This window comes from Eretmochelys imbricata, chromosome 10, assembly GCF_965152235.1.
Source record: "Eretmochelys imbricata isolate rEreImb1 chromosome 10, rEreImb1.hap1, whole genome shotgun sequence".
Lineage (NCBI taxonomy): Eukaryota > Metazoa > Chordata > Testudines > Cheloniidae > Eretmochelys > Eretmochelys imbricata.
Window position 1 is genome coordinate 17,652,643 of NC_135581.1, and position 14,443 is coordinate 17,667,085.

Sequence of the window (14,443 nt, forward strand, 5' to 3'; positions counted from 1 at the left end):
GCTGGGAACTGTGGGAAATGAGAGCTACAGGGGCAGCACTTGCGGACGGGGCAGCGTGTAGAGCCACCAGGCCGTACCTCTGCGTAGGAGCTAGAGGGAGGACATGCCACTGCTTCCGGGAGCTGCTTGAGGTAAGCGCTGCCCAGAGCCTGCACCCCTGATCTCCTCCTGCATCCCAACCCCCTGCCTCAGCCCTGATCCCCCTCCTGCCCTCCGAACCCCTTGCTCCCAGCCTGAAGCACCCTCCTACACCCCAAATCCCTCATGCCCAATCCCACGCCAGAGCTCACATCCCCAGCCAGATCCCTCACCCCCTCACACCCCAACGCCCCCTGAGCCAGCCCGGTGAAAATGAGCAAGCAAGTGAAGGTGGGAAGAGCGAGCAACACAGGGAGGGAGGGATGGAGAGAGTGGGGCCAGGGTCTTGGAGAAGGAGCGGGGCTTCGGAGGAGGGGCTGGGCAGGGGTGTTCGGTTTTGTGCAAGTAGAAAGTTGGCAACCCTACATGGCAGTGTATGTACCTTTTCTACATATGTAGGAAGGAGGAATGCTAATGTACTTCCTCTACTGTCAACCCTTTGAAGTCAGCCCCTGGAGAGAGATGCATATACTGGTTCGAATTGGATTCTCCAGAGACCAAGAGACAAAGGAAATACTTTTAGATAAAAACCTGGGGAGGGGCTTTCAACCTTCTTCCCGCTCCAGCAAAAGGACTCCTGGTCCACACAGGGCCTCAGTCCTTAGGGGAGGATTGGAAAGACTTGACCTATGAGGCCTCATAAGACTGGGGGCTTGTTCTGAGTTGGGAAGCTCTGATGAACTTGTAACCATAAAGATGACCGTTGGGTGAGGTATTAAAAGACTGGACTTACCAGAGGCCATGTGAGAGCTAGGATGAACTCTGGTAAGCATATTAGTGTGCGTGTAAGTTCTTTTATTGTTTTTAATATGATTGCTCTGTAATGCTTCATACCTTAAGAATAAAGTAGGCTTGCTTAGAAACAGCTGCATGGTAACAACTACATTGTTATCCATTTCTGAAGAGAGAGCAAGCAGGTACCCCTGTGCAACCTTTCGGTGCTGGAATTACACAGTGAAGGCAGGGGAACTGTGCAACCTGAGAATATCCCGGTCAGAAGGGAGAAAGAGACACACACAAGAGTCTCCATCCAAGAGAGGCCACAGCTGGGGAGCTGAAGGCCAAGGGTGGGTGCCCTTGCTAAACCACTGAAGGGAAATACAGTTACAGATGCCCTGAACTGTGACAACTCCCTGGCTGTGAAATTAATTTCTTTTGGGCACCACATGGTAAGGGTACTCTGAGACCTAATATCGTTAACTGCACTACTTGTTTTGTGGCTTTTATAGCTTTTCCATTTCATTTTCAAATATGTCCAGTTTATAGCATGTAAACTCAACTTAATAAACCATCATCATCATCACCACATGCTACCGCACCCCCCAGCCACCACCATGGCACTCAGGCTACAGTACCACATTATTCAAAGAATTCAAAAATACTTCAAAGCTCAAAATCCAAACAAAATTAAAGGAGTCAATATAAAAAGGGAGAAGAAAGAGCTGGGAGGAGAAGATCAATATGGGGTTAACAGAAATTTTGGAAGTTAACAGGTCTGTGTTACCATTAAAATCCTATAGACACTTGGATTTCTGATTCAACTACTACACTATTAAGATTTAGTACAAGTTGGAATTCACTCTCAATGCAAAACCTGGGGCAAGGACTGTCTTGTTGTTCTGTGTTTCTATAGCGGCCAGCACAATGGGGTCCTGGACAGACACTATAGTAACAAAAATTATACGAATTGTAATAAAACAATTGTGAGCTCCATTTGCCTTCCTATTCTGGAGAGAAAGAATGGTCCAGCTGTTGGGGTAGTAGGCTATGTCTTGGGAGACTGAGGTTCAATTTCCTGCTCCACCACAATCTGACTGTATGACCTGGGTCAAGTCACCTAGCCACTCTGTGCCTCAGTTCCCCATCTGTTAAAAAAATGGGAATAACAGTATTTCACTACCTTACAGGGGTCTTGTGAAGATAAATACATTAAAGATTGAGAGGTGTTCAAATACTGTTGTGATGGGAGTGGGGCATGTAAGTACACAAGATAGACAGATATTTTCAGACTAAAACCTGAGGTGATCATCATTGTTTAGATTTTCAACATAGTGAAGTTTATGTTCTCATATTACTTGAATTCCTTTTAAAACTTCACGCATAATAGTGTACCATTTTGACAGTCAAACTCATCTGAAAAGGATACAATCTGGGAATGAGCTCTCTGATTGAAGCAATCTTGAAGAACCAGTTTAAACAGGTTTCTTTGGCAGTATCATTAACACTTTCTGGAGTAAAATTATCTGTAAAAACAAAGCCAGAGCCAAGCATATTACATTTAGTTCTGAAATAAATTACTTTAGTTACATTTATTTAAAACAGTACATTGAGTATTTCCTTTTAAAAAGAAGTTAAAAACATATGGTAATGAACTGGACAATGTAATTCTAGGATCTCCTTTCCAGCAATACAGACAACTGCTTGACTGCAAACCCAGAGTGAGCAGCAATGCTGGGTAACCAGAGCTCCACTTCTATTTTATAGTAATATTGATTTATTTCATTTGGTCTAATTCCTGATGTCAACCCAGTAGCTCATAATATACTTTATTATTATTTTAGAGCCAGACAAGTAACTCCTATGAAATTCTCATATGGAAGAGCTGACAAATATTGCTCTTTATCTTTATCCTCTCTGCCTTTGTCCTCTTGCACCCTCCCGCTCCTTACTCTCACCTTCTCTAGGGTTGCCAACTTTGTATTCGCAGAAAACTAAAGACCCTTGCCCCACCCTCTGCCCAGCCCCCTCTCACTCTATCCCCCCTCCTCCATCACTCGCTCTACCCCACCCTCGCTCACTTTCACTGGGCTGGGAGGCAGTGGGGTGGGGTATGACAGGGGTGAGGGCTCTGAGTGCAGGCTCTGTGGTGGTGCAGGGGGATGAGAGGTTATGGGTGCAGGAGGGGGCTCTGGGCTGGGGCAGAGGGTTGGAGTCTGTGCGGGGGTGAGGGTTCTAGTTGGGGGTGCGGGCTCTGGGCTGGGGCCAGGGTTTGTGGTGCAGGAGGAGGCTTCAGGGCTAGGACAGGGGGTTGGTGCGCAGGAGGGGATTTGGGATGCAGGTTCCCTGGAAGCAGTGACATCTCCCTCCGGCTCCTAAGCGGAGGTGCGACCACATGGCTCTGCCTGCGCATACAGGCATTGCCCCCTCAGCTCCCACTGGCCACGGTTCCTGGCCAATGGGAGCTGCTGAGCTGGCGCTGGGTCAAGGGCAGCACACAGAGCCCCCGTCACTGCCCCTCCACCTAGCAGCCAGAGGGAGATGCCAGCAGCTTCCCAGGAGTCGCATGGAGCCGGGTAGGGGAGTCTGCCTGTGCCTCTAACCAGACTTTTAATGGCCTGGTCAGCAGTGTTGACCGGAGCCGCCAGGGTCCCTTTTCAACTGGGCTTTCTGGTAAAAAAATCAGACACCTGGTACCCTAACCTCCTCCACTGCAGAAGCCTAAAAAAAATAAATAAATCTTACTTTTTGAGTAGTGGGATTGTGACTAAAACAAGAAGTGTTGCCCCTGTCAACCTTCAAAGATTTTTTGTTGAAGAATTGCCACTTTTAGGTCTGTAATCGAGTGACCAAAGAGATTGAAGTGTTCTCCGACTGGTTTTTGAATGTTATAATTCTTGACATCTGATTTGTGTCCATTTATTTTTACGTAGAGACTGTCCAGTTTGGCCAATGTACAACGCAGAGGGCCACTGCTGGCACATGATGGCATATATATCACATTGGTAGATGTGCAGGTGAACGAGCCTCTGATAGTGTGGCTGATGTGACTAGGCACTACGATGGTGTCCCCGAATAGATATGCGGACACAGTTGGCAATGGGCTTTGTTGCAAGGATAGGTTTCTGGGTTAGTGTTTTTGCTGTGTGGTTGCTGGTGAGTATTTGCTTCAGGTTCGGGGGCTGTCTGTAAGCAAGGACTGTCCTGTCTCCCAAGATCTGTGAGTGATGGGTCATCCTTCAGGATAGGCTGTAGATCCTTGATGATACATTGGAGAGGTTTTAGTTGGGGGCTGAAGGTGATGGCTAGTGGCGTTCTGTTATTTTCTTTGTTGGGCTTGTCCTGTAGTAGGTTAACTTCTGGGTACTCTTCTGGCTCTGTCAATCTGTTTCTTCACTTCAGTAGGTGGGTATTGTAGTTGTAAGAACACTTGATAGAGATCTTGTAGGTGTTTGTCTCTGTCTGAGGGGTTGGAGCAAATGCAGTTGTATCGTAGAGCTTGGCTGTAGACAATGGATCGTGTGGTGTGGTCTGGTTTGGATGAAAGCTGGAGGCATGTAGGTAAGTATAGCGGCAATTCTTCAACAAAAAAAACTTCAAAAACAGACTCCAACGAGAGACTGCTGAATTGGAATTAATTTGCAAACTGGATACAATTAACTTAGGCTTGAATAGAGACTGGGAGCGGATGGGTCATTACACAAAGTAAAACTATTTCCCCTTGTTTATTTCCCGTCCTACGGTTCTTGTCAACTGCGGGAAATGGCCCAACTTGATTATCACTTCAAAAGGTTCTCCCCACCCCACCTCCGCTCTCCTGCTGGTAATAGCTCACCTTTCCTGATCACTCTTGTTACAGTCTGTATGGTAACACCCATTGTTTCATGTTCTCTGTGTATATAAAATCTCCCTACTATATTTTCCACTGTATTCATCCAATGAAGTGAGCTGTAGCTCACAAAAGCTTATGCTCTAACAAATTTGTTAGTCTCTAAGGTGACACAAGCACTCCTTTTATTTCAAGGAAAGGCACTCTGACACACACTGAATAATAATGCTGACAAGGAAATGTCTATATTCCAGTGGAATGTTTAAAAATCTAGAAATGGAAGCCTTATAATACTGCCACTGTTAAATTTGAGAGCTGTAGCAAAAGTGCAAAATCCTTAATCAAATTCAGCTTCATGGGAAATGCTAACTAGTGATGGCATAATTCCAGACTCATCCTTTTGCTGATACCTATATTTGTGCTTATACAAAATGAATACCCTCTTCTTCCCTCCCAACAAATCTTGGATACTGAAAGTGGCAACAGACAAAGCTATATGGGCACTGAATGTGAGTCAACAATGCGATTCTGTTGCAAAAAAGGCAAATAAATATTCTGGGAGGTTTTAACAGCAGTGTCACATTTAAGACATGGAAGGTAACAGTTCTGCTCTGTTCAGCATCGGTGAGGCCTCAGATGGAGCACTGTATCCAATTTTGGGTGCCACACTTTAAGAAAGATGTGAAAAAACTGGAGAGAGTTCAGGGGAGAGCAACAAAGATGATATAGGTCAGGTTTTCTAGACCTCTTGAGGAAAGGTTGAAAGAACTGGCATGTTTAGCCTACAGAACAGAAGAATGAGTGGGGATCTGATAAAAATACTCAAATCTGTTAAGGGCTGTTATATAGAGGACAGTGATCAACTGTTTTCTGTGTGCACAAAGGGTAGGACAAGAAGTAATCTGCTTAATTTGCAGCAAAGGAGATTTAGGTTAGATATTAAGAAAAATCTTTCTAACTTTAAGGATAGTTAAGCACTGGAACAGGTTAAGTGTGGAGGTTGTGGAATCTCCGTCACTGGAGGTTATTAAGAAAAAGTTAGACAAACTTCTGTCAGGGATGCTATAGGCATACTTAATCCTGCCTCGACATGGCAGGGGATGGACTAGACATCCCTTGTGGTCCCTTCCAGCCCTACATTTCTGTAATTTCTATGTTGCAGTATTATCCAGCCTCTCTCTCTGGCCTTCCTATCTCCCACCAGAATCATCCTGCTTTAAAAGTGGGAGGAGGAGGAAGGAGAATCTTCTGCACTGAGCTGGGACTTTATCAGGTAAAGAGCCCCAAACCCAGAAGTCCTCAGTGCAGATCATCCACTGGGTCCCAAGATCCTAGCAAGATTGTGACCACCCTTGAAGACTATGAGTCTGTCCCTGCTACCAATAACTCAAAACAATCTTAACAGTAATTTACAGTAAGACTGGAACCTTTATCTGCACAACCACCCCATTTGGAGCTTGCTGTCCATTTCATTTTTCACCCTGATGTTTCACAGTAAACCATTAAAAGAATGGCATCTTCACCAAACTAGTAATCTTAAAAAGCACAGGCACAGTCCTCTCAGAGGAGAAGACTTCATTTCTTTGTTCCGTGTCTGTTTATATTTCAATCTTTGTAACTTACACCTTTTGATGAATCAGCTTTTTGCAGTATATGTAAAGTATTTCAAAGGACTCTTCTCTATCTACACAGCTTTAGACAGATATATTTCTCACTACAAGGTATGTATTAGTCAATATTAAGCAAGCAGTGGTAGACCTTTGCTTTTTTTTTCCCCCAATTTTGTCCCACTGGACTTACAATTTTAGAAACAATGATGAAGGAACAAAGTTCTATCCATAAACTACATGCCTTTCTGTCAGGAACCAGGAAATATATGTACAAACAAAAGCATTTTAATGACATTGACTGGAAGCAGAATTTTCTTTTCCATTTCTACTTATTATTCTGCTGCTGTGCTTGTTGTTGTTCCTCAGAACACTAAGCCTGTGTCGAAATTTTAGAGAAAGTGCAATTCCCCACCCCCCACAGCTAGCGGTCTTTTACATAACACAGCACTTTGGGAATGTGATGTCTTTATTTCAAGTGTGCTGTAACTGCCAAGTCAGTTAAGAAAAGTGCTAACCCGAACATAGTTGATATTAACATAACCCTCAAAATGCTAATCCCTCAAACTATAGCAAAAAGTCATCACAGAATTACTGATCTTGAACATACTAGAAATACACTTTGATCATCTGCTTAAAGTAAAGGCAATGATTACCACTTAAAGGAAAATCAGCTTTGTTGACAGGTTCTTTTCTATAAGATATTGGTTTCATTAGCAAATGCTGAACAAATTAAATTAATTGCACATAAGCATTGCAATTGTTCCCTCACAGACAAACATAACTCAGGTATCCTTCAATGAGCAAGAGCCAACAGAAAAACTTCAAAAACAGACTCCAACGAGAAATTGCTGAACTTGAATTGATTTGCAAACTAGATACCATTAACTTAGGCTTGAAGTGGGAGTGGCTGGGTCATTACACAAATTGAACCTATTTCCCCATGTTAAGCATCCTCACACCTCTTGTCAACTGTCTGAAATGGGCAATCTTGATGATCACTACAAAAGTTTTTTTCTCCTGCTGATAATAGCTCATCTTAATTAATTAGCCTCTTAGAGTTGGTCTGGCAACTTCCACCTTTTCATATTTTCTGTATGTATATATATCCTCTTACTATATGTTCCATTCTATGCATCTGATGAAGTGAGCTGTAGCCCATGAAAGCTTATGCTCAAATAAATTTGTTAGTCTCTAAGGTGCCACAAGCACTCCTGTTCTTTTTGCGGATACAGACTAACACGGCTGCTACTCTGAAAACTGTAATTTGGTTTCCTGGAGGCAGAGAACTCTGGTACTAAATCAGAAGATCTAACCTTATTGGAACAGAAAGAATGAGTACAAATACCAATGACTTGGTTCTCATTTCATGCAGCTGCTCAAGGCAGGGTTCTGCATAGGAAATTGTGAGTGTGTGTATGTTACTGGAAAATTTCAGTCCTGATATCATTGCTGGTAGAGATTTCTTTCCAAGATATTTTGACTCTTGCTTCACCCAGAGAGAGCGGTCTGCAGGGGGTAGAGTGTTAAATAGCAAGGAGAAAAAAGAAAGCTCACCAAAGAAAATATTATTACTGACTTGTTTCTCATGATGCTACTGGTTTAGTATTGCAAGCTGTTTGGGATGAAATCAAAGGTAAATACTTTTATTTTATAATGAAATTTGCATGGGCTCATCTACAACATGAAAATAACCATATTTAAACATGGTTGTGGCCAAACAGTGTGGTAATATGGTTTATTCTGGTCTGTGCAGATAGATAAAACCATGTTATAAGGATGCTGAAAAACTGTAGGAAGATGCTCAGGATATGAGAGTATGAGGAGAGAAGAGGACAAAGGTTTTTCTCCTTGTTTTAGAACTGGAGTGAGTGGGAATAGTAGTCCCATCCTAGCTGTCTCCCAACAGTTGTCTTCCACTTCCTCCTGACCTAGAAGCTACACACTCTTCCCTCCCCCCGCAACAGACCGTGCTAATGTTGAGAATCATTAAAACTGGAAATGAGTACATTTTACTGTCACAAGTTTTATTTTGGGTTATTTATAGTAATGAAGTAAACTTACGTAAAGTTGTGGGAGTGATCAAAGTAACCTGTTACAGACATTTTCCCTTGTTAAAAACTAGGAACAGCAACTAAATCCAAACTCAGCAAACATGAGCAGACCGATTTATTTTCAGAGGACATTAACAAGGTCATATTTTTCTACTGCACCACTGGCTTGGCCCCATTTAAAAACTTTAGTTCTCTCCCATAAGAATTGAGGTATGCACTAAAGTCTTCCCATGTGTTTTTATTTTATAAAGCTTGGAAGCAAAACTGAATTTGTTTCAGGATACGTATTGTTGAAATTCCCCACAATCCCAAACCTAGCTTGGTAAACATGGTAAATTTACACATTTCTACAAGAAGAATAGCACAAGGCGGGCACAAAGTTACCTGGTAAAGAGCTGCGATTATCCAGACACATGGATAAAATTCTTTCATATACTAGTTTTCCTGCCAAGAAAATAGGTTAATCTTTAGCAAATTGTAAAATGCAAATTGTGAAATAATGATGGTTTTCTACAGGGTCCAGGAATCTCATCTGCAAAGACTTCCTTAAACTCCATATTATGCTGCCATCTAGTGAATCTGAGAGATTTGAAGGTCTGCACTGAGGATTTTGCATGCTGTAATTTCTCTGTCTTAGTTTCACTAAGAACAAAGGCAGTAGATAGGTCAGATTACTCCAACCATCTCCTGTTGACCAGGAAATAACTTTTGGTGCCCCCCTCTTCACTGAGCAGTGATCCTGTATTATTCTTAGCAACTGTCAATAAGTAGAAAAGAACATAAAGGGGATATAAAACAACTGCATCTGTCACAGCACATCCTGTTAAACACCAACAATACATTTCAAGTTAAAAGGCTGTAATAAATCAGTTCCACACCGTTACAGAAATCCAAGATTGATTAAAATTATTAATAATTAGATTAAATAATTCAGCAAAACATTTTGACCATTTCATAGTCTATATCCAATTAAAGAAAGCTTTTATAGCTCAACTCTTCCACAAACAGGAAGAGATGGAATGAAATATTGTTAAGGTTTAGGAAGCTGTTAGGCGATAGAGTGATAATTTCCTGAAACATTACGTAACACATTATTTTAAGTTGAGATATAGTTTTAGATTTCAAAGTTTAGAGATCCTGACCTTTCCCATAGTTTTGTTTTAGCCTCTCATTGTTAAACACACAAAGAAAGTGCACCTTTTTCCTTTTGGAGATTTAAAGAAATGTGTTAGATTTTTTTTTTTTTTTTAAATAAAACACTTCCATTGAAGCATTGTTTGAAGAATGATGTACCTAATCTAATCTGTCTGCATTATTGTTTGCCTAAATGTTTAACTCAGTTACTTTTGGAATCCCACATACTAATTATGGCGTGGATAAACAGAGCACCTAATTTAATTAACGAAAATCTTCTTCTTGACCTCAAGAGTCAGGTTTCTTCGTGCATTAAAAGAATATGAAAATATACTACGGGAAAATGAAGAGCTTCCCATATGCCCTGTGTCAAAGAAGGCTCCCCCATCTACAATGGAGCTATGAACTGTGTTTGAACTTTGTCCCAGCTAAGCCAGTTTCACATAGTTTAGCCAACCAGTGAGCTGATGGAGTCAAATCATGTTCAAACTTAGAAATGTCCATCCATACTGCATTAGAAGCTGGCATAACTGGAACTGTGTTTAAATACTGAGCCCCAACTCTGTTTCCTGCCAACCAAGAACAGGACCAAATGAGATGGCTCCAGAAGGGAGACAGGGCATAAGCCACTGAAAAGAGCAATATGCTGCTATTATCTGTAAATCCAAGCATTGGATCTGACTGGGAATATAATGATTTAAAGTTAGTGAAATTACAACTTTACATTTTCCAACTTATCCTAAATTTGCTTACTGTTATGGCCATTAAGCAAACCACCACCATTATCACCTCCTCCAGGAGGAGCTTGAAGAGAGGGTTATTATTTATACCTCAATAGAAAATCAGGAAGTTTTAAGCATAAAACATTTATATTATCGAATAAGGATTTAAAAAGCAGCTGTGTCCAGAAAACAATATTTTCCAGTTCTTTTCCTGCTTGCTTAGAATTACATGCAGAGACCAGGCTAGTGGCAATCCGTAAGGCATTTCCACAGATTTTAGTGTGGCTGATGAATGTTTCATCATGTTGGTAATTCCCAAAAACCCAATCTAAAATACCTGCCATATCAATAGATTTACTTGATTTAAAATGCTTTACTGATGGCAAGAGACTACCTAAAGATCTGATTCAGAGAGATACATCCAGTCTCCAGTTATCCTTGAAATTATATTTCTTTCTTTTGTATTTGTGTAAGCATCTACCTACAAGGCAAAACGAGTATTGAAACTCCACAGAATTAATCTTGTATTTGTTGCAAATGTACTCTCCCTAGGAGAAGACAGCCAACTGAGACAATTGTTTATGTAATAATAAAACATAACCAACTATTTAATCATCTCAATTATTTTCCTCCCTAGAGTCTTTAGTTTTCTACAACTGGTAATTCATACAGCCATAACAAATTATGTTTATCTCATGACTTCACTTTAGTGGTATTCATTGTATTACGGCATATTGTATGTATTTATGATTATTCATCTTTCAAGGTTATTCAGTGAAACAATATATTATTCTGAAACAGAATTGATTGTTGGCTTTCAGAAGTTACTTTGATAACTATTACATTTCTAGAACAGGCCACAAAGTAATGTACTTACTTATTCTTGTTAGGACTCTAAATTAAACATGTTTATTAGTAATATAGAAAAACAAAACAGAAAAATATTCTGAGCCCAAACACAGCATTAAAGGGACATATATCTATATATATATATATATCACTTAAATATTTGTTCTACTTAAAATTGTTATAAATAAGAGAATCATATGAAAATCTGCAGAATCAGTTAATGAAAATATAAATATCATTAACAGACTATAGCATATAGTGTTTTGCATACCCTCACAAAGAGGCTTAAGGTACTGAACCAAGCAAACAAACAATACAAAGCCAAATACAACAAAAAACAACAACATGCCATCATTTTGGTTTCAGAACACATTGCAAGACCCAACTTTTTGCATAAGCCTTCCTTCACTAACCAAGGACTAAAGCACAGCACTCTGATGGACAGATTATAAAAATAGACCTAGTAATTTGAATGTTAGCAGATAAATAAAGGGAGGGTGAAGAGTAATGTATTTTATGGATAGAGTTAGTGCGTCCCAATTATGAGCCAGACACTTAAATGCCATGGTGATGGGCACATTAGGGATGCCTCAAGGGAGTCTTATACAGAGGCAGAATGGAACTGAAACAAGACTGTATGGTTATTAGAGAGATAACAACCCAAATTAAGTTTTGAGGCAGTTTTCAAAATTAGGTAGGGAGGATAAAAAAATAACAATGCCCAGAGAGGAAAGAGATCCACAGGGGATACTGCCACAAAGATTTAATCACCCACTGATCTAAGGAGACAGCCAATCCTAAAGGAGTGGACAGTGTCAGAAAGCAGAAACCTACCAGGACAAGACTAATGGAGAATCTCTCAAATACTGCCAGGCTCCTCATTAGAAGTTTTAAAACCCAAGAGGACCAGCTTAAAAATGATTTCACCAGTTCACCATGCACAATTGCTCAATCCAGTGACCAGGCATGCTTGTACATTCTGTACTATCTGTAAGTGAGAGAGAACTACTGCTGGAAGCAATTCTAAGAAATTACTTTAGTTGACACAGCCTATGATTACAAAGGCTTATGTTACTGTTGCAAGATAAAAACAAAAATAAAACTAGAGATCTTCACCTGGTTCATTACTTTAAAACATGTTCAGTCAGTAAGTAAAGGCATCAAGGAAGACATCCTCATAACAATTCTTAGTACCTAGCAACACTTCCGCCTACCATGGGTTAAGGATGAGAAAGATCTGACATTTCCAGCCAGCAATGTCATCTAAGCATCTCTCCAGACCAGAAGTCAGTAAGGCCCCTGGACAAGATGTGCAGAATATCAATATACTTATAATACTTTGACTTTGCTAAGAAGCTTTGTACATAAGCTAAGGAACTTACAGATAAGACAGATCCTGCAAGAACTCTGCATTATCCATCACCAGCAATTGACTCCCATCAGCTAAGGAACTAATCAAGAGCAATTCCTGACACAGAAGCTATATCCTTCAATTGCCAAAGCAAACATCCATAGTCAATCACATTAAAGGCTACCGAGAAGACCAGCATGACCAAGATAGTCAACTGACCCCAACAATAGCTAGCATGAGTTTATTTGTGCCCCTAATCAAAGGGTTTCAAGCCTAGAAGCAGCCTGAAACCAACCTGGAACATATCCAGGAACTCACTGGAGCAGAGGTGACCTGGAGCTGAAAAAAGTGAAAGTCTGAGATGGTCTGAGGGTGAGGGCAATTAGTAAGTGCTCCAGCATCAAAGGATGACTGAGGAGACTGGTAGACCTTTGCATATTTTTGAAGATAGCTGGCTAACAGACGAACTGAAAATCCCTCTTAATAGTATCACAACCACACCACTATCTTTAAATAGCCAAAATAGACACAACTAGAGAGAGTGGATCTCAAGGAAGCAAAGATACAATAATCTGACCACAAATCACTTAAAGTCTAGTGAAGGGAGAGAGGACAGTCCAAAGGGACATGTCTATCCATTTCTCTCTCTCTACAGGCTGTGCTGGCTTGTCCTTAATGTCTTTGACTCATCAGACAGGGTGTTCCCTATACTATCTACATTTTTTGTAGAAGTTAAATCCTTAAAGCAGTTGATGTTAACTCCTTAAAACTCTTTATAGGTTCTATTTCTAGAATATTTTGTAATTCTACAAAAAAATTAATAAAAATGAATCCATCGTAGGTCCATTGTAAGTACTTACCAAATGTATCAAGTATATCTGTAATTAGAACAAATTTACTTGGATAAAACTGGATTACTGTTGTGTCCGAAAGAAGTTTAGAACACTAGAAAAGAAAGAAAAAAGGAACAAAGCTTTACCAGGAGGATACAAAATTCTGTTTACCCAATTTAAAGGTAGTCAGTGATGGAATTAGCAAAGGAGAGTGCCACATAAAAAGCCCTAGAGACTTTGGAATCATTTGACAGAACACTGCAAGATACCTGCTGTGACAGATATTGCAATCACATGCAGCATTAAGTTTTTGAATGGTTTATGTATCATTGTGGGTCAGTGATTGAATGCAACTCAGCAGGGGTGAGTTACCACAGCTCCTCCAGGAACTAAACAGTTGGGGCAGAAGGGGAGATTAAGGTGAATCATTCAGGCACACCTGCAGCAGGGTACCATCCCTTGGGAAGGTTGGCATATACTGGTTCAGACTGGGTTTTCCAAAGACCGTCAGGTAATGAAAGGACATTGGTATAAAAGGAGATGAGTTTAAACTGACACAGGACCTTCTTTCTGATTCAGCAAATGGACAGGACCTTCCCTCTAAGGGAGACCCCAACCATTGCAGAAGTGTTGGAAAGACTTTGGCCTACTCTGACCCTACAAGACTGATGGGTGACTCCTGGTATGTTTAGTGTGCATTTCAATCTGTTCTGGGCTTGCTTTTTTAAAAGTGCTTTCTTTATAATGCTTTTGCCTTAAGAATAAGTTTGTTTGCTTAAAAAGAGTTGTGTGGTAACTTGTAACTGCTGGCAATACACTGGCCACAGCCCTTAGAGAGAAAGCAAAGCACAATGCTGGCCATTATGTAGACTGGCTTGCTGGGGATATCACAGTGTCAGACAGTGGCTGTGCAGCCTTTAGGAGTGGGTCCCTGCCCAGAGATAAGCAATGGCTTAACCTCACTGGACACTCCTGGAGTGGACCATGGAGGGGGAATACAGGTGCAGTTACCCTGAAACTGTCACACCTGGCTCTGGAGAATATCACCATGATAGTGCTGCTGCTGAAATGGAGACTATCAGTCAGTCTTCCCTCATGCTAAGAAATCCACAGCGCAGCATTTAAGTTGGCCTGGGAAAGATTTATATATTCACTCAGGCAAGACAAATGATCTCTGATAGAGAATAGTGAGAAATACAAGGAAAATGC

General features: G+C 40.9%; 1 protein-coding gene across 4 annotated transcripts in view; it reads right to left on the bottom strand.

Annotated features, from left to right (window-relative positions):
• Positions 1 to 14,443, bottom strand: part of VPS35L (VPS35 endosomal protein sorting factor like) — a 116,233-nt gene that overhangs the window by 78,386 nt on the left and 23,404 nt on the right. For 3 of the 4 annotated variants that reach the window (XM_077828143.1, XM_077828140.1, XM_077828144.1), the window contains 3 exons: positions 13,262 to 13,346; positions 8,730 to 8,789; positions 2,285 to 2,381 (listed from right to left, as the gene is read on the bottom strand). In XM_077828143.1, the coding sequence (XP_077684269.1) occupies positions 2,285 to 2,381; positions 8,730 to 8,789; positions 13,262 to 13,346 (242 nt within the window). The remainder of the gene's footprint in view (positions 1 to 2,284; positions 2,382 to 8,729; positions 8,790 to 13,261; positions 13,347 to 14,443) is intronic. The other variant, XM_077828141.1, reaches the window with a different exon arrangement.